The sequence below is a fragment of the Polypterus senegalus genome, chromosome 18, assembly GCF_016835505.1.
Source record: "Polypterus senegalus isolate Bchr_013 chromosome 18, ASM1683550v1, whole genome shotgun sequence".
Taxonomy (NCBI): Eukaryota; Metazoa; Chordata; class Cladistia; order Polypteriformes; family Polypteridae; genus Polypterus; species Polypterus senegalus.
Window position 1 is genome coordinate 74551500 of NC_053171.1, and position 25438 is coordinate 74576937.

Consider the following 25438-nt stretch of genomic DNA (forward strand, 5'->3'; position numbering starts at 1 on the left):
CTATATGTGAATTTCCCCTTGGGATTAATAAACTATCTATCTATCTATATCATATATCTATATATATATATAATTCACTAAGGGCACACAAGACAGTATATATAATTCACTAAGGGCACACAAGACAGAGCCCCGCCCGCCAACTCTAACCCTCCTACTGTGTCATGGGATACGCACGACAGAGCCACGCGCGCCAACTGTAACTGTCCTCCCGAGTCCAACGTCGCTCTCGAGGCACACAACAACTCGCCAAACACAGCCTCAATCACTTGCATCTGTGCAAGAGTCCACATGCACCTCTGAGCCACATTGACTTTACACCGCAAGACAGAGAGCCACGCCCGCCAACTCACAGAGCCCCGCCCCCCAACTATAAGACCATGGGATACGCCCGCATTTAGCGTATAAATGGATATAAATAATTGCATGTAAACGATTTGCCAAAATCTGTTGTATGTAAACGATACTGTTTAAAACATTATTGTTTTTTCATCAGAAAACCCGGTTTCCACGTCTACCAGTATTAGTTTAAATGGCACTTTTACCACTCGGCAATAGTGTGGACGCGCTGAGTTATCGTGTCGACTGGGCAACACAGTGAATGCAGCGTCTATCTATATATGTCTGTTTTCTGTAGCCAGCCAGGAAGGTACTCTCTCGACCATTGGCATTGGTTTCGCTCCTTGCTATTTTCGTTATACTGCGACGGTGGTTTCCTAAGCCTTTGTTATACTGAATTCCTTTCTCACCATTTTCCGTTCCTATTCTTACACCACCTTATGCTACGGCAGGCTTCGGCTAGTTCTATATATTTTATTATACTGTGATAAGCTTGATTAACTTGCATTTTGATACAGTTACTAAAATGGATTAGAACTTGCATGTTAGTTGCCTTCATGTACCTTTTATTTGTTAAGTTTTTAGGTATTAAAAAGTCTGCAAAATGAATAATTCTAAATTTAATATGTGTCTATATATTTGTGAGTTTTATATTCCAAGAAAGTCGCTGATTTTTTATTTTAAACATGTGAAGTGCTGTTATTTTGAGTGTTGTTCAGTCTTTAATGAAGCGTTGGCAATGTCCAAATTTTTTCAAAATACGTTTTTCAAGGTGTTGGATTGATACTGAAATTTTGAATTTGCTACTGATGCCAGCTTCTGCACCTAGGTAGCGATACCCAAACCATACCTAGGCAAATTATAGTCAACTCCACATTACCCACATATTAAGGCAGTAAAGAACATTGTTTTGTTTTTAGTTGCTTCACGACTTGTCTGACAGGTTGTATACAGTCTCTCTCCCGCTTCGATGTGACACGGCCCTGAAGCATAACTGTCTCTCTTCTGTTGCACACACATGCTGCCCCAACACACTGTGCTGTTCCCCTCCTGCTGTGCCTGAATTGCTGCCCAGCAAATTCTTGTTTTCTCTGTCAATAGAATTCTGACAAACCATTGACAGGTTCTCGCCCTTTCTACCAATGGACCATGGACTCTCAAGTAAAATAATAATAATAATAATATCAGTAGGCATGTTTTCGACTAGGACGTAGCTAGTAGGAAGCCTAATATATGATCGGGGAGCTGGCATGTGCAACTTAAAGTTCATGTTCACTCTGAAAAGCACAAAACTGGTTTCACAAAGAGAGCTCATCAGCAGAAGTGACAGAGTACTTGGTAAGACTATCCATATATTATCTAACCCACTATATCCAAACTACAGGGTCACGGGGGTCTGCTGGAGCCAATCCCAGCCAACACAGGGCGCAAGGCAGGAAACAAACCCCGGGCAGGGCGCCAGCCCACAGCAGGGCACGCACACACACACCCACACACCAAGCATACTCTAGGGACAATTTAGAATCGCCAGTGCACCTAACCTTCATGTCTTTGGACTGTGGGAGGAAACCGGAGCACCCGGAGGAAACCCATGCAGACATGGGGAGAACATGCAAACTCCATGCAGGGAAGACCCGGGAAGCGTACCCAGGTCTCCTTACTGTGAGGCAGCAGCGCTACCACTGCACCACCGTGCCGCCCTATCAAAAATGTTCCAAACAAAAAAAAAGAACATTTTTAAAACCAATCAAGAGGTCTCCTAGGTTATAATGCATGTAGCGATCTTCATTTCTTCTTCCTATGTTGTCAGTACACAACAAAAAGTTAATTTTAAAGTAGGATTCATTTTCCTGTGTTGTTTTTTTATTATCAAAGATAAAAAGCAACCCTGCAAGTCTTTAAAAGCCGTACTAGGTAGCTGCATATCAACTAAGATGTTTAAAATGATCAGATTGTTTGATTAGAAACATTTAATTAAGATTCATTGTAAAAGAAGCAGTGTGTTAAATTTCAATTATATCCTAACCCCTGGTCCCCTTATTTTTTTAAAACAATAAAATCCGGTGACCCTAATAGACAGATAGATATGCCTGCTTTGTTCTGTGTGCCGCAAGACAAGCATTTTAAAGATGTGCTGTTCACTCAAGCACCAGGCAAGATGTGATTCGATTTCAGTGCAGACGACACTGACCCTGAACATGTGAAGGTAAGTCAATGCAGTTATGAAGAAAAGAGGAAATAAAACAATATTTCAACTAGTAATCACATCATGCACAGGGCTTTCACGTGGCTATGCATATGCAGTACAATGCCTGGAGTAATTTCAGTTTAAAAAAAAAACAAATGTGACGTAACCACATCACAGACACACATACACACTTATCTTTTTTCTGACTATATGCTCTTTCTTTATAACTTCAATGATAATTTATAATAGTACGATAACATAATTTTAGGAATGTTCAGACATTCATCAGCACTCTTACTGCCTACTCAATGCAGCAGGAATAAAGTCTACTCACCTCCATCCACTTATTACAAATACATTTTGGTCCTCTGCCATTAAAAAGGCACGCCTAGTCACATTTTCATGTTGTAAGCTTACCAAATTTTGCATAATGTTTGTAAAGTACCATTTTAAAAATTGGTGAGTTTAGTACTTTTTTAATACTGTGTGACAGGCGCCTGGCATCCATGCCCAGCCGGGACACCCCTGCACGCTGCATTCAGGGGAAGCAGCCCTGGACAGTGCAATACCTCCCCCTGGATGCTAGATGGCCGCCCCCTCCCCAGGCTGGTGTAGTGCCTCGGTTTCCCACAGGGCTCCCTGGGAATTGGAGTTGGGAGCAGCCCTGTTGAGTCCTGCAGGTACCACCAGGGGGTGCTGTGTTTGGGACTCCTGAGCCCATGTGGGCAACAGCTTCATCACACCTGGAAGTGCCGCCAGATCTTGGTGATCAAACACCTGGAGCACTTCCAGGTGACCTATAAAAGGGAGGCAGCAACCACCACTCATCGGCCAGAGTCGGGTTGAGGAGGACAAGGTTGCGAGGGAGGAGTGGTGGTACCAGAGAAGAGTGTTTGTGCTGTACTGTACTGGTGTTTGGGACTGTGTTGTGGCTGGAGGGAGTACGGGGAAGACGTGCTCTCCAGCTGAAGAGGAATAAAAAAATCCTTTTATTTTACACGTGCCTCCCGTGTCCAATCTGTGTCGGGTCAGATGCTATATAGTGCCTTTCACAACTGGTATAACACACAGCACTGGTGTGGCATCTAATTATTTTTTTTTTCTTTCATACACTTTGAACAATAGTTCAATTTGCAAAGATTGGTGTTGTTACCTTTCACATATGTTGATTTTTAATTTTTTTTATTTTAATTGGTTCATATCTGAAGACTTTTGAGGATTGTAATATTACAACTAAGGGGATAATTTGAGTGACTAAAATCAGAAATGGCTTTTCTTTAAAGAAAAGTTAAATCAGTAAATTTGAGTTAACTTATGCCAGGGAAGAGGGAAAGAGGAAGGCCTAAGAGAAGGTTTATGGATGTGGTGAGAGAGGACATGCAGGTGATGGGTGTGACAGAACAAGATGACGAGGACAGGAAGATGTGGAAGAAGATGATCCGCTGTGGCGACCCCTAATGGGAGCAGACGAAAGAAGAAGATTTTCAGATGCTGTCTTTGACTATGACTTGAAAACGGGCTAACATTCACATTTGAATAGTTGTACATTACACCCCTTCATTATGGGATATCAGAGAGCCAATACTACCATCCCCTACATCAGTGGCTCTCAGGTTCATCCCTGGTGGCCCTGTGTGGCTGCAGGTTTTCATTCCAAACAGTTCCTTCTTCAAATCGGACTCTCACCTTAGCTTAAGCAAGCTGTTAGTTCCCAGTTTATGCTTTGTTTTGTTTCAGTCCAAGTTACAAACTACATATGCAAAATATTTAAAAAATGAAGCAATGCTTTGTGTGTTAGAAAAGAAAGAATTCATTCATTTTGGGTTTTAATAGTTTGTTCTTTTGCAGTGTTCTGGTTATTTGAGCTAATATTTATTAATAAGCACTTCAATGGGAGACAATGAAATAGTTGCCCTTTAGCACTCCAGGTTGTTTGCATGGGTTTCTACTATCTTTATCATTATTTCTTATTAGTTTAATATAATTAGGAGAGCAAACTCCACAGGAAAAGGGGATTTAAAAGGAAATGACAAAGCAGATCTAAGCATTGGAAGATATAGCAATAAATATAAATAACGGCAGCTAATTAAACATTGGGAGCAATTAAAGGTAAAATGTTTTAATGTTTGAAAAATGAATGGGATTAAATAATATAGAGATGTGTATATAAATAATTTCTTTGCATCCTATGAACGATTACACTCCAAATTTTGCTTCCCATCAGCACAATTTCTCCACTCTCTCCAAATCAGAAACTTTGCTAAATGAAATCTGTCCAGTTTTCCTCACCTCCCACCTATTTCTATTCCAGACGAAATACTGCTTCGTCTTGAAGACTCAGACAGAATTTCTATAAAATATAAAACCATTTTAAAATCCATTCCTTTCAAAGATCCCAGAGTACAGTAGGGAAAGGATCTCTTATTCAACATTTCATAAACAGAGTGGAAGGCAGCCATGCACAGAATTCACTCGATCTCCATATGTGCAAAGCATGCAGTTATTCAACTTAAAATCTTTTATTGATCTCATCTCTCTTGTTTAAAATTGTCCAAAATGTTTCCAGGGCAAGATCCAACCTGCGAAAATTGCAATCACATCTTTTGGGCCTGCACCAAATTAACATAATCCATCCATCCATTATCCAACCTGCTATATCCTAACTACAGGGTCACGGGGGATCTGCTGGAACCAATCCCAGCCAACACAGGGCGCAAGGCAGGAAATAAACCCCGGGCAGGGCACGCACACACACACACACACACCCACACACCAAGCACACCCTAGGGACAATTTAGAATCACCAATGCACCTAACCTGCATGTCTTTGGACTGTGGGAGGAAACTCACGAAGACACAGGGAGAACATGCAAACTCGGAAGCGAACCAGGGTCACCTAACTGCGAGGCAGCAGCGCTACCCACTGCGCCACTGTGCCGCCCAAATTAGCATAATTCTGGACCAAAATCTTTAAATGCCTTTCTGACAGCCTGGGTGTCACAATCCCTCCTACTCCACTAACAGTTGTGTTTGGTGGGCTCACAGATGGGCTTAAAGTGGAGAAGAACAAACAAACTGTGATTGTCTTCACTACACTATTGGCACGTAGACTTACCTTGCTCAACTGGAAGAATCCTAACTCTCCTATTCTAAGTCAGTGGGCGACTGATATTATATACTATTTGAAACTGGAAAAAATCTAATTCTTTTCTAGTGGGTCGGTTTTTAAAACCTGGCAGAATCTAATCAATAATATTTTAGAATAACCATTTATATTGGGGGGGGAAAAGACTCCTTTCTCTCTTTACTACTTTCGGTTGTTTTACTCTGGCTGTTGGCCTTCCTCTCTTTCTCTTAGGTGGGGGTTGATTTGAATTTTGTTTTTTTTGGTTTTTTTTTTTGCCTTGATTGTATGGAATGTTATATGTTTTTAATAACTTCAATCAATGATCAAAAAAAAAGGTAAAATGACACATTGATTGTGAAACTGGTTGGGACATAAACCTGCAGCCACAGGAGACCCTCCAGGACTGAACTTGAGAGCCATTGCTGTTTTAGTATTTGTCACAAGACAGCAGCCAGCCATAGAGGAGTATGCATATGCATAACTGAGGACACACCCCCTGACGCTTGAACCGACTTAACTGACAATTAAACTGGCATTTGTATCACTGAGATGTGGGAGGAGACCCTGGAGTACCTAAGAAAAGCCATACTCATAACCTGGGTTTGTTAAGGGAGCAACGTGAAGTTGGACTTATTTAATACACCAAAGGAAAATTTTGTCCTGTATGGTGAATTTTACTGAAGATAATGTAATTGTTTATAATCAATTGAACATGAACTTGTGTCCTGTGATGAACTGGCATCCCACGTAGGGCTGGCTCCAGGACAGCCTCTCGTTGTCTGTGGTTCCGGTAACAGACCACACGTTCAGTAAATGCATGAATGAATGAATGTGTGGCTCAGGTTCAACTATTTAGCCACATGAGCACTAGTTAGAGCTGGACATGTTTACACTAGTGCATTGGGTAATTTTACAACTTTAGTTCAGAATTCAGCACTCTAAAGTATTGTTTTTGGCTTTTTTTGTCATTCCTTAAAGGTGCACTTTCAAAGAGCCAGAAATAATTCATTTTAACCACTTATGTTGAATTATATGAACAGTAAATTAATAATTAGTTTTACAACTTAAATATGAAAAAACTGACTGCAGTGCAATGGCATCTTGTGCAGCTAGTGATCAAGTTTACCTTGTGTCTGTGGATACCTAGGTAGGCTCCAGGGTTATAAAATATGTGGCTTTATATTAATTAAATATTATAGCATGATATATTATTGTGCAGTGACAGAAGAGTGAGCGCCTATGGCAAAGCTTTTATGAAAGCCTGTGGATTTTTTCCTTTTACGCCTACACATTTAATTAGGCCTAGTTCATTAAAAATAGCTCAGTCATCTCTGTTTATAAGATAAAGCTCATTTAGTGAATCATCAAAACTGATGGATAGGTGGACATTTTTATTATCAATTAGTCTTTCCTTCAAGGATTTGAGTGATGTCAGATTATTAAACTGCTGCCATCCTTGTGCTTCCTAATAAGCCTAATCTAAAGTTTTGAGATGATGTTTTGAATTTTTAGTTATCTCATTGACAATCTGCTGTCAACATTTACGGTTCTGTCTGTACCGTATGTCTGTTTTCTAACAATAATCCAATCTTTTTTGCATTTGTCAGTGTACCTCAGGTATGAATTGTTGAACATTGCGTGTTGATTGATTATTTTAGGCAAATCCTCCTGGTGTTCTGGCTCTGTTGGATGAAGAGTGCTGGTTCCCTAAGGCTACAGACAAGACATTTGTAGAGAAGCTAACTGTTGAGCAAGGTTCCCACCCAAAATTCCAGAAACCACGGCAGCTGAAAGACCAAGCTGACTTCTGCATCATCCACTATGCAGGCAAGGTTAGTAAACTTGCGCAACATGAGGGAAAACAAGGGCTACATTAAGAAGCGCTTTCGCTTGCAAAGTCTGCCAGTTCTTTCAGCAGACACCCCTTTTTTAAATTTTTTGATTATTATATGCTTTAGTTTGAGTGTTTGCTTCTATCTCCCCTTATTCTCAGGTGGATTACAAATCTGATGAGTGGTTAATGAAGAACATGGATCCTTTAAATGACAATGTAGCATCACTTTTACATCAATCAACTGATCGGTTTGTTGCAGAACTTTGGAAGGATGGTGAGCTTACGGCATGATCCTCATACAGCTCTGGATATGATTTCACATTATTGGCTTTGCTTACTTTCTCGTTTTTTTTTTTTCTTCAAAGGATGCGTTTGTTTTCATGTTGTTGTGTTTTAAATGTTCTGTAGTCTTATTCCTATTTTTCCATCTTGTCTTTGGCCGCTTCCCTTAACCCCGGTTCTTCTACCCAATTATTCTCCCTTTTTCTCTCCCTTTTCTCTCAGATATTCAGAACCTTCCTCGGGCCTATTTCTTTGACTCCTACACTGTTCTACAACAGAATGGTTCTGACAGTAGGTTTCTGACTAAATCTTCTCTCAATGTCTGTGTTATTTGTGCAGCTAATCAAATTCATGCCTCTCTATTTTTAAGCACTTTTTCTGCTTTGACTCTGCCCAATAGATATCAAAGACAACTGAAAAGTTTCATTCTGTTAGTAAGAATTACTTTCACATTGTACATTTCTATCAGTTGTAACCACACCATTAGATGCAGATCTAGTGTCACTTTGGCTGGTTTTTCCACCTGACGTCTGCCTATTGTTTTGCATGTAGTAAGCCCACATGATTACCTGTAAGCTGCAATCATTTCTGATTGTTACTGTATACAGGTGCATCTCAATAAATTAGAATATCATCGAAAAGTTAACTTATTTCAGCAATTCAATTCAAAAAGTGAAACTCATCTTATATATAAATGTCTACGTGTGGAAGTGTGTGTGTCTGTCTGGCCCGGAAGTGAAAGGTGGAGTCGGAGTAAGCACCGAGAATACACAAGCGAGGTTAGCATGTCTGCAAAGCGAAACCTCCAAAGAGTCACTCGCTTAGCAGCTAATACACAAGCAAAGCGAGCACATCAGTAAAATGAAACCTCCAAGGAGAGAGATACCCAAAGCAGTTCCTTCCAATTACGTGACATCTCTACATTTTAGTTTTTTTCTGACTATTTTAATATTTTCTAGCACCCCGGGCTTTTTACAACACGGGCTTACAGAGCTAATATATTATATAGATTCATTACACACAGAGTGAGTGGTGTATGGCTGGCCGTTTATCCCGGCCAATACCCCCAAGCCGCCAGGTGGAGTCCTCCCTGCAGTATGGAGGTCCCCCGAAGACCAGCAGGGCATCATGGACATTGTAGTTTTTATACGCAACCCTGCTGGATGCCATGGGGACCTATAGGGAATGCTGCAGGGGGAAACAACGGTTATTTACCCTACGCCCCGGAAGTACGTCCAAGTCACATGGACAAGGGGAATGACGTGCTTCCGGGGTGAAGAAAAGGACTTTTTACCTGACCCGGAAGTGATACAAGATCACATGGACTGGGGATTGGGAACACTTCCGGGTCAGGGAATATAAAAGGACTATGGGAACTCCAAGACGGCGAGCTGAGCTGGGTGGTAGGAGGGCAACATGTCTGGGAGTGTGGAGGATAGTATATGTAATTGTCATTGTGATTTTATATGAGTATAATGGAAGAGAGGGTGCTTTGTGCACTGTGGCAATTTAATAGTCAACTATTGGACTGTTACCTGGTGTCTGGAGTCGTGGACAAGGGTTCAAGGGTGCGACAGCGCCCCTATATGTGATTATGGCTGAAAACCTCAGCAGTGCCACAGGCTGATCGACTCCATGCCATGCTGCATGGATTCAGTAATTCATGCAAAAGGAGCCTCAACCAAGTATTGAGTGTGTACATGGACATACTTTTCAGTAGGCCAACATTTCTGTATTAAAATCAATTTTTTTATTGGTCTTATGTAATATTCAAATTTTCTGAGATACTAAATTTTGAGTTTTCATTACCTGTGGGCCATAATCTGCAAAATGAAAAGAAGTAAACACTTGAAATATATCACTGTGTAGTGAATCTAATATAACATATGAGTTTCACTTTTTGAATTAAATTACTGAAATAAATTAACTTTTTGAAGATATTCTAATTTATTGAGATGCACCTGTATTTCTACATTTAGAGTGATTTCTGTGGTTAGTGGTTATAGGTTTCCATTACTTTTGCCACATTTTCCATATTTACATAGTTACCTATTAATTTACCATGGTTGTACAATACAAGTGTATGCTTATTATTTCTTGGTTCTCAATAAATTCATTTCAGTTTTGGGGTTATAACACTATCCTAAGCAACAGTCCAACTTTTTGTCTTTGATTGTACAAATTCATATTCCCTTTGCTGCTATGCCAAATGAAAAATGTTCTTCTCAAGTACCTTCAGTTTCTGAAATTCAGTACGGTTAAAAAAAAAAAAAAATTTAAAACAAATCACTAGACATATCTGGTCAGTTCCGCCATTTGGTAAAGTAATATGGAAGAGTGTGCTGCTGCAGTCACTCCGTCGTCTACAGGTGTGAGTGAGAGTTTCAATCATATAAGACACGCGTTCCAATATGCCAGAATTAGTTGATTAATTCTGCATGTGCATTTATTGGCACTGCAAAGGTGCATTTCAATGCAGTATATTTTGGAAAAAGCATCCTCAGAAAATTGAGGACAATGTATTATTGATGTACAGTGTAGCATTACAGCTACTAGTAATACCAATCAGCTACCATGAATGTTAGGGAAACAGAGCACTCTGTATTCACTTGAGAAAATATTTTGCTTAATGGTAAGATATCTCTAGAACAGTTTCCTCTTAACAGCTCTTGCAATGTAGTTGCAAAAAAAAAAAAGAATGCAAATACTTAGAAAGGACAAATATGTTAATTTTCTTGGATTCTTACAGTGACAGGACAACATAACAAAGAGAAAAAACTGTTGTATAGATTTATATGGTTATATATTCAGAGTACTGAGAAATTGAGCACTGACAAGAGAACCCATGGATTTGGATGATGGAGCGAGGTGGTATACAGAGAGAATTCAGTCTGAGAACCTGCCTAACGCTAATTAGCTCATAAGCAGCAAACGAGACAATAGAGGAAGCACAAGCTGAACCCAGGCTTAGCTTTTACAGAGAGAGAGAGAGAGAGATGGAGAAAGACAGAGCAGGGGACAATTGCAGACACAGGATTATGAAAGAAGTAGACATTTTGCTATTGGTTTTCTTGCTGTACATAAGTCCAGCCTTTTGGTTGATAACTGTTGTATATTCTTTTTTTTTGTCCAGGTTGGTAATGATGGATTATGGTTACACTCCTTGCTAAACAGTCAATGAAATAGTCCAAGATTAGGCATCTGAAGGTCTGAGATGTGCTTGCAAGAGTTGTTGGATTGTGACTGATACATGTGGTAGACCCACATGCAACATACTTAAAGACCCGCTCTATCTGTTACATAGTCATGCTTCAATATGCTAAGGAATTTCACTCTGGTTGTGGCAGGCGTTTGATGTATAGAGTCAGGGACTGCAACTCGGGTCTAAATCTGCAAGGAAGGTCTAATTTGCCATGCAGATCAAGAAGGGTCAACACTGGTCTGTGTTACACGTTATAAAATATATACTCACTCTTCTAGGAATCCTTCATTGGCTTTTTTCACATAGACTAAAACTCAAATTAATTCATTTCCTTTCCTTCATCTATGTAGAAGCTGCTGTACTCATTTGCCATAGATGACAAATCTTACTCTTCCTTTTGGTCATTCATAGAGACTACAGATAGACTTCTGAACATTTTGACATTTATGGAGAAAAGTTTGTGAGCCCATTAAAATTATCAGTATTTCTTCTTTAATTTTAAGTAAAATGTGATCATTATCAAAGTCCAAAAGATTGTACTTTTTTGTCTTCATTAAACAGCCTATCTTATTGAAAAGTATGTGTCACTTTTAAATTGGGCCTCCACACTGTGTGGGAATTTTAAGTCCTGGGAAAAGTGTCTACACAGAGTAGAAGATCAATCTGAACTGAGCTCAGTTGATGGGGACCACAAGACTGCAAAGCTGTAACATTTAATGTGGTCTTTTGTATTCTGAAGTAATTTTACATCTATTTATGGAATTAATTACTGCTGGCAAATGAAGCAGTGACAAGAATCAGCATTTTAAACTCTAATTTTTGTTTGTTTTTGAAGTGCCCCATCCTTCAGTGTTTTCTTATTAATCAACAACAATTTCAAATATCCATCATAAATTCTGAGTAAAATAAAAACAGGATAATGCCTTGGCTTAAAAATAGATTATTGCCTACTAGAATTAATCTAATGTAAAATTGCTTTAGGAAATTAGTGAGCTCTGTTGAGGTATGGCTTGAAGTGGATGTACAGCAGATACTCTGATTATTCAGATGGCTTATCAGGTGACAAGTGATTTCCAATAACACCATGAATGAATTAATCAGTTTTCATGAAGGTAATATTAAAAGACTGTGGTTCCAGGAATTCACAATTAGGGATTCATGGCATGCAGATGCATAACATTGAACACTGTCGCTGGAGTTTCCAGAAGTGGTCATCCATTCAAACTATACAACATATTATACGTTAGATCTGCTTTGAAGAGAACCGGCCATTCAGCTCCACAAAGCTCGCCTCTACTACTCACCTGATTTATCCAAAAAATATGATGTTGAATTTTGAAAGTCCTGCTCTCTACCACACTACTTGAGAGTTTGTTCAATTTGACTACGCTCTTGTTTTAGTATGTCCTTATATAATGTCAAGGGTTCACATACCCTTCCTGGGAGAAACAGTGAATTTTTCATGAAGGAATGCAAATATATAGTTGTTTGAGTGTAATCTGGTTAACAAGATTCTCTCTTAGTAGTTAGGACTTGGATGAAGATCACATCACTTTTTGTTCAGATTAAAGTAGTAATCTAAGTTATTGCAAAGTAATCAGAAACTTTTCTTCTGCAAACTTCAGACTGGAGTTTTTCTGACACTATGGTCTTTGGTTGGCAGTGGACAGAATTGTAGGACTGGAACAGGTGCAAGTGGGAGGTGTGAGTGATGTCAGCTTTGGCTCCGGCTACAAGACCAAGAAGGGCATGTTCCGAACTGTGGGCCAACTGTACAAGGAGTCATTGTCTAAGCTAATGGCGACGCTGCGCAACACCAACCCCAACTTTGTGAGGTGCATCATTCCAAATCATGAAAAAAGGGTATGTGACAATAAAGAAAAATAAAACAGAAATGTCGCACAGGGGTTGGTCAGAAAGAAGAGTAAAGAGGGAGCAGTGTGTCTGTCTGCAAATGTAGTTAGTAAATATGAGTATGAGTTGAAGTTAAAATAAAGAGAAGATGATGACTACTGGGATTAAAGTTTCCTCAGATTATAAAAAACACAAAGAACTGAGAACAGAAAGAACATACTCAGAGAAGAAAGAGAGAAAGAAAATAGAGAATTAGTTTAACCCTCACTATGAGTTACAGAGAAATTGTTGAGTAAAATGAAAAGAAAAGCCATGTGATCCTTAGATATCAAAGCAATTTGTTAACTCCACCAAAAAGGCTTCACTCAGGGCGACATACACAGCAGAAGAACATGAGCTCATTTGTTAATCAGATCTTTTGTATGTAATAAGGCTTAGATTTTCCATTTTTTGTAAGCTTTCCTTAGTGGATTATAAATGATTCTTAACTGTTACTAAAAATGGTTATGTTACTTTTTTCCTAATCTTTGCAGGCGGGCAAGTTGGAGCCCCATCTTGTTCTTGACCAGCTTCGTTGCAATGGAGTTTTAGAAGGAATTCGCATCTGCCGCCAGGGCTTTCCAAACCGGATTGTTTTCCAAGAATTCAGACAGAGGTGTGTCCTGCTGTGCCTTTTGCTTTTTCCGGCTTCCTGTGCCTTTATGTCTGGAGATAATTTAATTGGTGGAGACTGGCTTATTAGTGTATTTTCTTATCTTTTTCTCGGTTGTAAACAGGTATGAGATCTTGACTCCCAATGCTATTCCAAAAGGTTTTATGGATGGTAAACAGGCATGTGAGAGGATGGTGAGTCAATGGAATTTACTTGATGCCTGCCTACTTAATAAAAATATATGTATTGTGCATTTCATCTGATCTGTCCACTTCTTGAATCTCTCGCCCTAAAGATTAATGCTCTTGAACTTGACAAGAATCTCTACCGAGTTGGCCAGAGTAAGATTTTCTTCCGAGCTGGTGTGCTGGCCCATTTAGAAGAAGAACGTGACCTGAAAATCACAGATATCATTGTTTTGTTCCAGAGTGCAGCAAGGGGTTTTCTAGCTCGCAGGTAGGTACCCTAGTTTTTTTCCACAACCTGGTGATGCCTTAAACCAACAAGTGCTTGCTGTCCCACTTTTAAGGTTTTAAAGTGATGATTGCACGTATCCATCAAGAGTAAGATTGCACTCTGTAAACATGTTTTTTTACGCTTGTGATCTGTTAATTTGCTGTCTTTTTTCAGAGCATTTTCCAAAAAACAGCAGCAGCTCAGTGCTCTTAAAGTCGTGCAGAGGAATTGTGCTGCGTATCTCAAGTTGAGGCACTGGCAGTGGTGGAGACTGTTTACCAAGGCAAGTGCTCCTCATTTAGTTATCAATATGTACAGTTATTGAAATAGATGATTTGAAATAAAACCCTTTCTTCTCCAGCAGGACACTATTGAAGGCTTATTGTCAGTGATAATTGACCATTCTTTTATCAACATATTTATACTTTACACAATAATAAGTAAAAAAGTCCCTCTCTTGTAGACACTCATTTTCATCACTTGGAAATCCAAACACTAATCTGTGGTGGTGCCCTTGCTGACTACCTGTCTTGGTTTAGAAGAACCATAATTCAACTATTGCTTCTAATGCTAAGCCTCATATAGCCACTTCTCTGTTAAGCCTCTTCCATATGGCAGTTGTGGTCATCATTAATACAAATCTGGGGATTGTCTAAAGACTTGAATCCAGGTATTATTATCCTATTGTGTATCCCATTGCACAGCCCTTCATAATCCCACTATACATGTTGCTTTTGGCAACAGTGATGATGTACTATGGGAATGTGAAGTTCACTTTAAGGTTTGTTCCCATTCCATGCATGTATGCAGTGCTAAGTGGTATCATGTGGACAGTGGGCCCTGTTTGAGGAAGAAGCATTGTCACCAGAAGCATACAGACAGAAGTCAGTTAAATTTAAAATATTTGTACATTCCATACACTGTTCACATTTATGCACAAATATTACACATTAAATTGATTGATTTTTCTGATTGCTAGATAGATACTGTACTTTACTGATCATTGGAGAAACTGCATTCAGACAAAGGCCTACAGTTATTAACTGCAGTCAGAGATACTGTACATAAAAACTATACAGAATTTAATTCAACCCAAAAGAAATAAGAAAAAAAAACATAGAAAATATATCCAAAATCTGTTTAAAATGAAAATGTTTAAATAACAGAAAAACACAGTCTAGCCAGAGGATATGTTGTACTCTATAATAGCAGTAGACCTATTGGACCGTCCTGGAGTATCTTTCTGGGATCAGCCTTGTGCTGAAAGGCCTACTCAGGTTCATCAGGGTGTCCCGCAGTGGGTGTTGGACACATTACTTGTAACAGCCAGCAGCTTAGCTGACGTCTTTGTGTTTCCTTCAGCAAGGCCAAACTAGTCCCCACAACAGGACTGGCCTTTCTGATTAACTTGTTAAGTCTGCTGACATTTCTTCTTTTCCTGTTCTCATTCTACCACCCCAAAATATCACTGCGTAGAAGATCACACTTACAATTACAGGCTGATATAACAGATGCAGAAATGTTCCACCCACGCCACAGGACCCAAGCCTCCACAGGAAATAAAGTTGATGCTAACCTTTCTTGAAAACAGTGTCAGCATTTGGAGCTCAAACTCTAAAGTGGCCGGTTATGAACAGGCATGGGTGGGTACCTGCAATAAACCTGACTCAACCCAGGCTGTTCATACCTTTCATGTAAAGAGTCTGGTATAGGCTCAAGCTCATTATCACTGTAATGGATTATGAAAGTATCTAAAATAGTTGGATCGGTGGTTTATATTTTGCTTGACTATGTAAAACTATCACAGCAAATGTTTATAGGTATGGTTAATTTTTTCAGAGTATACATTAAGCCTTTAAAAATAAATGTATAGGCTGAAAAGTTTGTATGTATAATGCATAAACTGTATAAATCTCCAAATCCTTTAACTGGATAAAGCATGTTAGGAAATTGATGTATAGGGATTTTTTGAATTCTAAATTTATCCATAAATATATGAATTTGATCAAATGATGCCACATGAGCCTCATATGCTTAAAGGATAAACAAAAATAATTACAACACCTTGGTGCAGACTTGTCATAAACATTGATGGGACAAAAAAGTAGAGGTTATAACATGAATAATAGTGCCAGAATAATAAGAACAACAATAATCCATTCATCTGTTTTCCTAACCCACTCATTCAGGGCAGGAATAATCATCATCATCATCATCATCATCATCATCATCATCATCATTAAGCCAGTGTAGCATAGGAGACAAAAATAAAATTAAAAGATCAACACAGAAACAGGATTACAACTCTAGGCCTTGAACGCGTTGCTGGTGGCTGATTTAGTACAAGTACAAATATAAGCATCTCTCAGATAGACTTACATTAAGACAACTTGCATTAAAACTCTCATAATATCATCCTTCGCTGTTCACCACCACCTGTGACTTGAGTAATTAGTAGTTCCTCACTGGAAAAAAAACTGACATCCTGAAATTACTGGATGGTGGCATTGCAGTTTTTGTATACATAGATTAGGATATAGTAAACTGTAATAATGGATAAATGTTTAAGTATAAACATTATACTTCAATTTCATTGAATTTTGTTATTTATATTAGGCTTCTCATTTTATTTCAGGGACCTAAGTTTAATATATACAGTATGCTTGGTAAGACAAAATGTCAATCTTTTTAGAGAAATGTGAAACACAAAATGAAAGAAAGCCTACCAGTACTGTCCAAATGCTGTGTTTTCTGAGATGTGCATATATTTACAATAACATTTTAATGAGTGGCTTCTCTCCCAGGTGTACAGGTTTCTATAGTCCGAAACAGCAGTGATGATTCCATTCAAAAAGTGTTAATATTGCTGATAAAAACTATGACGAAAAATACTCATCAATGACATTTTTTCTGAAATGAAAACGGAACAAAAACTAAATAAAAATGTGCTTTTAAAATCATTGTTTTTTACTTTGAAAAATAAAAAACAAATTTATTCATTAGAATAACAAGCAATATTCATTAGAATTAGAATATTCAAAGTCCCAAAGGTAAGTTAGGTATCTACAGGGAAAATCAAACTTTAAAGTTTTATTATAAAACACAGAATAAATAATGAAAGCTTCTTATCCTACTAGATTGTCATTATGAGAGACTAATTGCTGAAATATATCTAAAATGCATTACACTGATGGTCCAAAGTTTAGCAAAGGAGGGTCTTTGCCGGACAGTACTTTGTGATTGTAAATTAAATTAATCCTCAAGTAGCAAATACTACATACTGCTCAATCATATGCCTAGAGAATCTATACAAATAGTCTCCTGCTTTTCTTTACTGCTCAACATTTACCAAAAATACTGGGACAACAGTTCTGTTATACATAGCAATACTTTCCTAGAACCATTAATACTTAAGTAACTTTATAAATATGCATTTAATTTCATACTGGACTATTAAACTCTGTATCGTTATTAGTGTTACAACCAAAATTAAGTTACATGGTTATAATGTGTAATGTAGAATTACGCTTCCCTACAGAATACTGCTATTGCTGCTGGTGCCTAAATAACAAAGTAAACCAGAATTCATGTCAAAAACTTTAGGTAACATTAAAAAGGCTGCACTTGAATTAACTGAATTTAATTTATGCAGTGTCTTTTGTTCTAGTTCTTAAATTTAAACAGTATTTCCATTAGGGTTAGGGTTATCTGTACATTACAGATGGATTTGCATTGGGCTATAGATTTTTTTTCTCTGTCATCTTTTATATAGTCTTCAAACTGCCTTAATTTGAAACTTTGCACAATTAGTACATTGTTCTACGTATGATAACAAAATCATTGTTGAAAAAAAGTAAAGAAAAGAAAATTTTACAAACAGGCAACTGACTGTGAACATTAAGCAAATAATGAGCATGAGTGCAGCAGTTCAAGTTTAAAAACTTGCATGCACATTTGTAATTGGATAGCACTAGTTTGAGTGCCATCAGAAAATCATTACGTCAGCCAGAATCCTGCTCCACTTCGTTCCACTATGACTGCCAACATGATTCTTGGGCAAAAAAAGCGTTCAGACATCTGGACCAACTTTAATTACAATGCTGATGATTTTGTTATTGTCAGTTGTGTCCCTTTACGAATTACTTAATAAACAAATTTGTGCAGCTTTGAGAGTGCAATCAGATGCGCTCAGCCTCTGATGCGAGTTGTAACTGTTTATCTTGTAGTCTCACCCATTTGTTACAGCAGATGAAATGACAGGGCGATTAATCGCTTTGAATACAGTGTCCTATACAGTCCCGATAAAGGAACGGAAGCTTTGCATTCATTCTTTGTTTGCAATGAGCACATCTACACATATTTGTCCTTTTTGTAACAGGTGGATACAGTTCAGGGTTGCAGATGAAACCACCTCACTCTCATTCACTTACACATGAGGGCACAGTTGCAGTGATGACCACAGACATAGCAATTAAAAATTGAGGCAAGTTTCAAACGAAGTGGCTATTTGGCTTGTCCACATCGTTGATGAAATGAGCTACCCCATTTGTTAATCTACTCTAATATATATATATATATATATATATATATATATATATATATATAAATCCTAAGCCTAAAAGTGCAATGATTTTATGCCACATTTTTTGACACGCTTTAAAATGGGCTTATTTTAAAACCTACATATATATGTTTGGGATCATTCTTTTCAGAATCTATCAAACTTTAAAGTGATGTTGTTAGATTTTCAGATTCATATTCCGTTTTTAAATTATAAACTAAGAAATAGCAAGAACTCTCATCCTGCGAGATGAGACTTTGTGCCAAAAAATGTAACCACACCCAGGGCCAGAAATAAAAGACAAAGAGTAGGACAGCAGCTGTACAGGCTTTTAAATGTTTGAAGAGCCTCACGAGATGTAGATCACGCGGCATGGTGGTGGTGGCAAGCCAGCAGCTGATAAAGCAAAGAGGAGGTAAAAAAACACACTGTATTTGTTTCCTATTGTATCACCTTTTAAGAGGGGATTTCGGAGGAGCAACAGCGTCTCCTTGGGGTGCATTCAAGAGTTCTGATATACTGGATTAATTTAAAAAAAATTGACTCATCCTTTAAATGTTACTCTTTAGTGATTTTTTTTTTTTTTTTAAGCTAATGATGTAAAATATAAATCTTACAATAGCAAATGTTGCAAACCTAACAGAGTGATTCTCTGACAAACCAGATTTTAAAGTATGTTGTTATAAAAACATCTTTTAAGGGCTAATTTAAATGTTAAGTATCCTAAATTATTTTGGAATTCTCTTATTCAGCACTACAAATATAATAATGTTTGAATTTTTGTTTTAAGTATTAAGTGGTGTTTTTCATTTACTGGACAAAAATGTCAGAGAATAAACTTAAAATGTCTACAAGGTCAGATAAATCGCATGGTTCATGATGGTCTCATTCTTTTTAAACCGTATGCTGAAAAGAAATGTGCGTTACTTGGTCCGGCCTTTATTGATAAAATCTTATAGCAGCATAACTAAGGCATTTTGAAGGCTAGAAAACTGTGATGACAGACCAGTGCTGTCATTATCTGACCAAGAGCTTTTGGAGTAAATCCCTCCTATACCTACTCTTCATTTTATGTTCGATAATTACTACATGCGGTTTGGCTCCTTAGTGTACATGTTTGTATAATTGTTTAGAGGTACAGTATATTCTGTGCATATTCATATGTTAAACAGGATACCCATCTGATTGACTTTTTGACTAATTTACTTTTACATTTGATCAACTAAATTATTTTTTATCAACTAAAACTAACAATAATTAAATTACTAAAATGTGACTAAAGTTAAAATGCAATTTAGTTAGAAGACTAAGACTAAATCTAAATCAAAATGTTTTGTCAAAATTAACACTGCACTCAAGGCATCTTTGAACACTTGCCATTGTGAGCTGACAAATTCGCCGACTTCCTGCACTGTAAATAATTTGCAGTCTCTGTGCATCAATATTCATGATTGTTTTTGTGATGAATTTGTTGCCAATTTTTCAGATTTAGGATCGATATTGGTGCACAAAGCTTGCAAAGTTAATTTGAACAGTCAAAAAAAGGGTTTGAGCCAAAACTGCAATTGAGTTACTTTTACCTGCCATCTGAATTTAGCTTTTGTAGCCTGTAGCAACATATGGGCTTAAATGGAACTGGAATGGACTTTTCAAATAATGTTGACCATTGCAACTTTCTCTAGCATTGCTCCAAGATGCCCCTATGTCTTCCCCAAGTTGGTATCTGAAGAGAACTCAAATGAAGGAACCACTACTATTTAAAAATGAGCTACAATAATGCATATAAGCATCCTTCACCTAGTTGCTCCTTGATTAATTTTAACTTTTTTGCCAACAATGTGAATTAAAGATGGCAAATTACTCAGAAGCTGTCAGAACTAGATATCTGTCCCTACCACAGTAGTAGCTTCTTTAAATTTGGTGATGCATTAATGTCTGTAAGTGGGGAAAAAAAGTTAAAATGCAAAGCAAACATTTGAGGTGGATATCAAAGTTTTGAGCCTGGCTTATTAACAGAAACACCAGTAAAAGCAATGTTTTTCACATATCTCTTGCAAACAGTAGTCACTTGTTTATCAATATACCCCTTCATCATCATAAGATGACTAATTTATTGGACTGTGAATTTCTTTTGTGTTTAGGTGAACTGCTATGCATCCACCCTTTTAATTGTTTCTTGAATCCTGGGTCATATTGAATATATGATATATTGAAGTTTCATCCCTGGTTATAAAGCACTTCTTCAATTTCTCCCAGTTCAAATTCATTAGCTTCAGATGCTACATGAACTACTGGATAAGGTGATCCTTCATTTCAGAAGTGAACATTCTGTGTATTTATCAAGCACAGACCTTGGTCATGTTTAATTGTTCAGGAAGAATTTAACTAATTCTTACAATGACTGACTTCTTACACACACTCTTTAGTTCACCATTGCAATTTCCACTGTGGTAGCAACATTTTCGTCCTTTGTCAATGTTGAAGGCCATCTTCATGAGGTATGTGACCATGACAAAATTCATACCATCTCTTGAATGCGACATATGGAAGAGACTGGTTAGATGAGAATGAATCTCTGAAGTTGTGTTGTTGTGTAGCAATACAAATTATGTGATAGCACAATACTTGATTTTTTTTGTTTTCTCAAGTACCTACGAGAGGATGGCCCTGGACACATCAACACATGCTCCCCAGTGGGCCAGCAAGTCTAACCCAATTATGCATTTGTCTTTAATGTCCATGAGCCAGAATTCGTGGCTGGTCTGGCTCGTCCCTACTACTACAGTCAATAGTTTCTTTCCGGCATTTTTGTCCGCTCACCCGAACCGCGCAGTTCGATGTTAGAAGGAGTCCAGTCTTTTGGAAGAGGACCAGCTGTTTCGGGCAACACTCCTCTCTGTAATAGACAAATAGTGGACCCCGTGTCCACTAAGGCACTGCATGGCCGTCCGTCTATAATGCAGTCTAGGTATAGTCCACCTGAAAACCCACAGCGCCCCACTTTAGGGCAGTCATTGGAGGGATGCTGAAAATTGGAGCGAGGGTCCCTCACGGCCTCACTCAAGTCGCTTCCCAAGGTGATGTCCATGTTCTGACATATTAAGTTTGCCAGTGAACATCTGGGCCTGTATATGTGCCTTCTTGAGCAGGGGAACCTTGCAGGTGCTGCAAGATTTCAAATCCATTATTGCGTAGTGTGTTACAAATGGTGTTCTTGGCGACTAGGGCCCCAAGACTATGGTCCCAACTACCTTCAGATCATTAACAAACTCCTCCCGTGTAGTTTTGGGCTGATCCTTCACATTTCTCATGATCATCCTTACCCCATGAAGCAAGATCTTGCATGGAGCTCCAGACCAAGGGCGACTGATGGTCATTTTATATTACTTCCATTTCCGAATAATTGCACCAATAGTTGTTACCTTTTCACCAAGCTTCTTGCTGATCGTTTTGTAGCCCATTCCAGCCTTGTGCAGGTCTACAGTCTTGACCAGGGCGTCCTTTGACAGCTCTTTGTTCTTGCCCATAGTGGTGGAGAGGCTGGAATGGAAGAAATTGATTCTGTGGACAGGTGTGCTTTATACACATAACAAGCTGAGGTCAGGAGTATCTGCAGTTGATTGGTTGATTAATTGTAATCTGTGTGATACATGGGCACACAGCCAATAAGCGGGAGCCATAATTCTGGCTGGGTTGTAGGGAATCAAATACTTATTTCTCTCAATGACATGCAAATCAATTTATTTAATGTGTGTTTTTTTCTGGATTTTTGGTTGATATTCTGTCTCTTTCCATTAAAATTAAACTACCAAAAAAAATTACATACTGTTCATTAATGAAACTACCAAAAAAATTACAGACTGATCATTTCTTTGTAAGTGAGCAAACTTACAAATTCAGCAGGGTGGTCAAATACTTATATCCCCCCCTGTAGACAGAATTGTACAACCACCCAGAGGGCAAATTTAGTGTTTCCACTCAACCTAGCCTACATGTATTTGGTGTGTAGGAGGACACTATGGTACCAAGACATCATAAGAAAGTAAAAAATGCATAGAGACAGCACAATTTAGAAAGACTAGAGCACTCAGAGTAAAGCACCACACAAATACAAGAATTTACAGAACCGAGACAGTTCAGAGAACTCTTTTAAAGCTGAATAAATCCCCTATATTAATTAATTGGTTCATAGGCACTTCATTTGTTCTTGACGAAACTGCAGTTATGGAGAGCCTACACATGCTAATAGCAGTCTGATATACTAAACATACTTAGTAGTGTAAGAACCACAAAATACAAAGGAAAGGTTTGGGGGATCCACCTCCTATACTGTGAGACAATAATGGGAAAAAAGAGTAGTCACACAGGACTGAGTCCACACACTTAAACATGCCATGAATTGGGGAGAAATGGCAGGTAGGTCAATTTTATAGTAGGAAGGCAGGAAGGGCGTATTTTAGGGCAGGAAGTTGAAGTGAGGTCATCATCAGAGACTGGAAGTGACGTTTTCATGTGGGTTTTCTTTCTGGATATCTGTAGAGAGAGAAGAACAGGCATTAGTGCTGATTGCCAACCCTAAGTCTGGCATGTCATAACCCTGAGTTAAGCCCTTTGACTGCCTCCCAAGCACAAGTGTGTGACAACTGATACTTCTGCCACTACAAAATATCCTTAAACCCTAAACATCCCCGAAATGGGGATGTTTTAAATGAGACTGAGTTTATAGGGCTCTCTGTACAGTATATCTTTGCTAGGTTTTACTTTACATTTCACCAGATTTCTTGTTTTTCTTTTGGGTTTTATAACATGCCTGTTTTTTAAGTCTCCTATGCATATTGAGAAACTGCTTTAGACGCTGCAATAATTTTGTATTTTCTAGGTATTCTGTTATAGAAAAATAAAAAACACAAATCTTTCTTTCCTTAGTCTTAAGGAATTTTCTGCGGTATTATCACAGACAGGTGAATTATGGTGTGGTGTTTGGAGAAGTTCATCTCATCAGTGTTAACAATTCATAAAACTCAGACATCTGTCTGAAATATAATATTGTCTGTTTTTCTGAATATTCTTGTAAGATTTATTTTCAAGGAACATGGGCATATATGTTGAGATAATATTAATATTATTAAATACCAGTAAAGGCGCACTGCACGATAATGTGCAGTGAATACACTTGACTTGAGCATTCATAATTTTCATCCTCTTTCTTTCTCTGTATGTTTAGCATTCATTTACTTAGAGGTTGCTGCACTTGCTGCTTCCTGAGCAGCTCTTCTTTTCTCCACCCTAGCAGTCTGCTTCTTCTTTTCTTTCATGGGCAACTTTTCTCGTTAAAACTGATTGTCAGTGTTTGTGTTGCAATTACTTAGTACGTTTTTTTTTTTTTTTTTCACTTAAGCTGGCACTTAAGTCTTCAATCTCCCTCAAGAATGATTTAAGTAATGAAGAGGTAGGGGAAGTGACAGTGAAGGTGGTAGGGATGAGAACTGTGCTTGTACACATGCGCCACATGGCTGCCCTGCTGGCCGCTGCTGAGAGTTGATTCTACAATAAAATAAAAATAAAAAGAGGAATAACCTTGGAGGTCAATCATCACTCTGAAAGCGGATAGTAGACGTCACATAGTATATGTTAACCAAATCTCAGGTCAAACGGTTTGCAAGGTACAGGTGATTTAAAATCCTGGACAGATAAACGAACAGCCTCCGTAGCGTATTATATATAAAGAATACGATACTGAAATATTTATATATTTTTTTTAAGTGCATGCCTTTTTAGGGTCTCTCCATTTTATTGATGAGTTCTCCTCCACAGGCACTGTGTATCACATCACAAGGATAGCGGATTTAAACTTTGAACTTCTCCTATGAATTTCACAAGTGATTCTTTCAGAGAAGTTCATACTTCATGTGCAGTTGTTACATTCCTGGCTCCCCAAATTCAGTATCAAGGTCACAGTACTGTATAAAAATAATAATGTCTTACGTTTTGTGTTTTTTTTTTCTCTTCTAAAGGTTAAACCCCTACTCCAGGTTACACGCCAAGATGAGGAGATTCATGCCAAAGAACTTGAGCTTCAGAAGGTCAGAGATAGACAGGTGAAAGTGGAATTGGATTTCAAAGATCTAGAGAGAAAACATCAGCAGGTAAAGTTCATTTTGTGACAAGAAGTGGATACGTACATTCAATTGTAAATTGTGGTTTGTGTTTCTTCATAAATAAAGGCCACTCTTTTATTATTTGGCTATTTTCAGCTAATTGAAGAAAAGTCTATCCTGGCTGAGCAGTTGCAAGCAGAAACTGAACTTTTTGCGGAGGCCGAGGAAATGAGAGCAAGGCTGTCTGCACGCAAGCTAGAGTTGGAGGAGATCTTGACTGATCTTGAGTCTCGTCTTGAAGAAGAAGAGGAGCGTAATAACCAGCTTACAAATGAAAAGAAGAAGATGCAGCAACACCTGCAGGTTTTTTCCGACTCTTTGCATCACTGGTTTGCCTACTTTACATCGAAACTTTAAATGTTTTTTTTATTAAGTGTATTCTTTACCCGGTAGGATTTGGAGGAGCAACTGGAGGAAGAAGAAGGTGCACGCCAGAAACTTCAACTAGAAAGAGTCACAGTTGAGGCTAAAATGAAGAAGATGGAGGAGGACATTCTTTTACTTGAAGACCACAATTCTAAGCTTAGTAAGGTAGGCGGTGGTATAATATGACAGCATGGCACACTGGGGTACTGATTGGGGTAACTGAAAATACTGCACTTTATTCTGTTGTCAATCAGGAAAAAAAACTACTAGAGGACCGCATCAATGAGATGACATCTCAGCTTGCGGAGAATGAAGAAAGAGTTAAAAATCTGAGCAAAGTGAAGAACAAACATGAGGCTGTTATTGCTGACATGGAAGGTGGGCTTTCACCCACAATTTATTCAGGCTCTGATTTACGC

The 25438-nt window shown here is 38.2% G+C and overlaps 1 protein-coding gene across 10 annotated transcripts in view; it reads left to right on the forward strand.

Moving 5' to 3' along the window:
- Positions 1–25438, forward strand: part of myh14 (myosin, heavy chain 14, non-muscle) — a 160553-nt gene that overhangs the window by 89136 nt on the left and 45979 nt on the right. For 7 of the 10 annotated variants that reach the window (XM_039741035.1, XM_039741031.1, XM_039741033.1 and 4 more), the window contains 12 exons: positions 7313–7486; positions 7648–7762; positions 7993–8061; positions 12636–12835; positions 13360–13481; positions 13603–13672; positions 13774–13934; positions 14109–14217; positions 24510–24641; positions 24750–24956; positions 25047–25184; positions 25274–25397. In XM_039741035.1, the coding sequence (XP_039596969.1) occupies positions 7313–7486; positions 7648–7762; positions 7993–8061; positions 12636–12835; positions 13360–13481; positions 13603–13672; positions 13774–13934; positions 14109–14217; positions 24510–24641; positions 24750–24956; positions 25047–25184; positions 25274–25397 (1621 nt within the window). The remainder of the gene's footprint in view (positions 1–7312; positions 7487–7647; positions 7763–7992; positions 8062–12635; positions 12836–13359; positions 13482–13602; positions 13673–13773; positions 13935–14108; positions 14218–24509; positions 24642–24749; positions 24957–25046; positions 25185–25273; positions 25398–25438) is intronic. The other 3 variants (XM_039741038.1, XM_039741039.1, XM_039741040.1) reach the window with 1 other exon arrangement.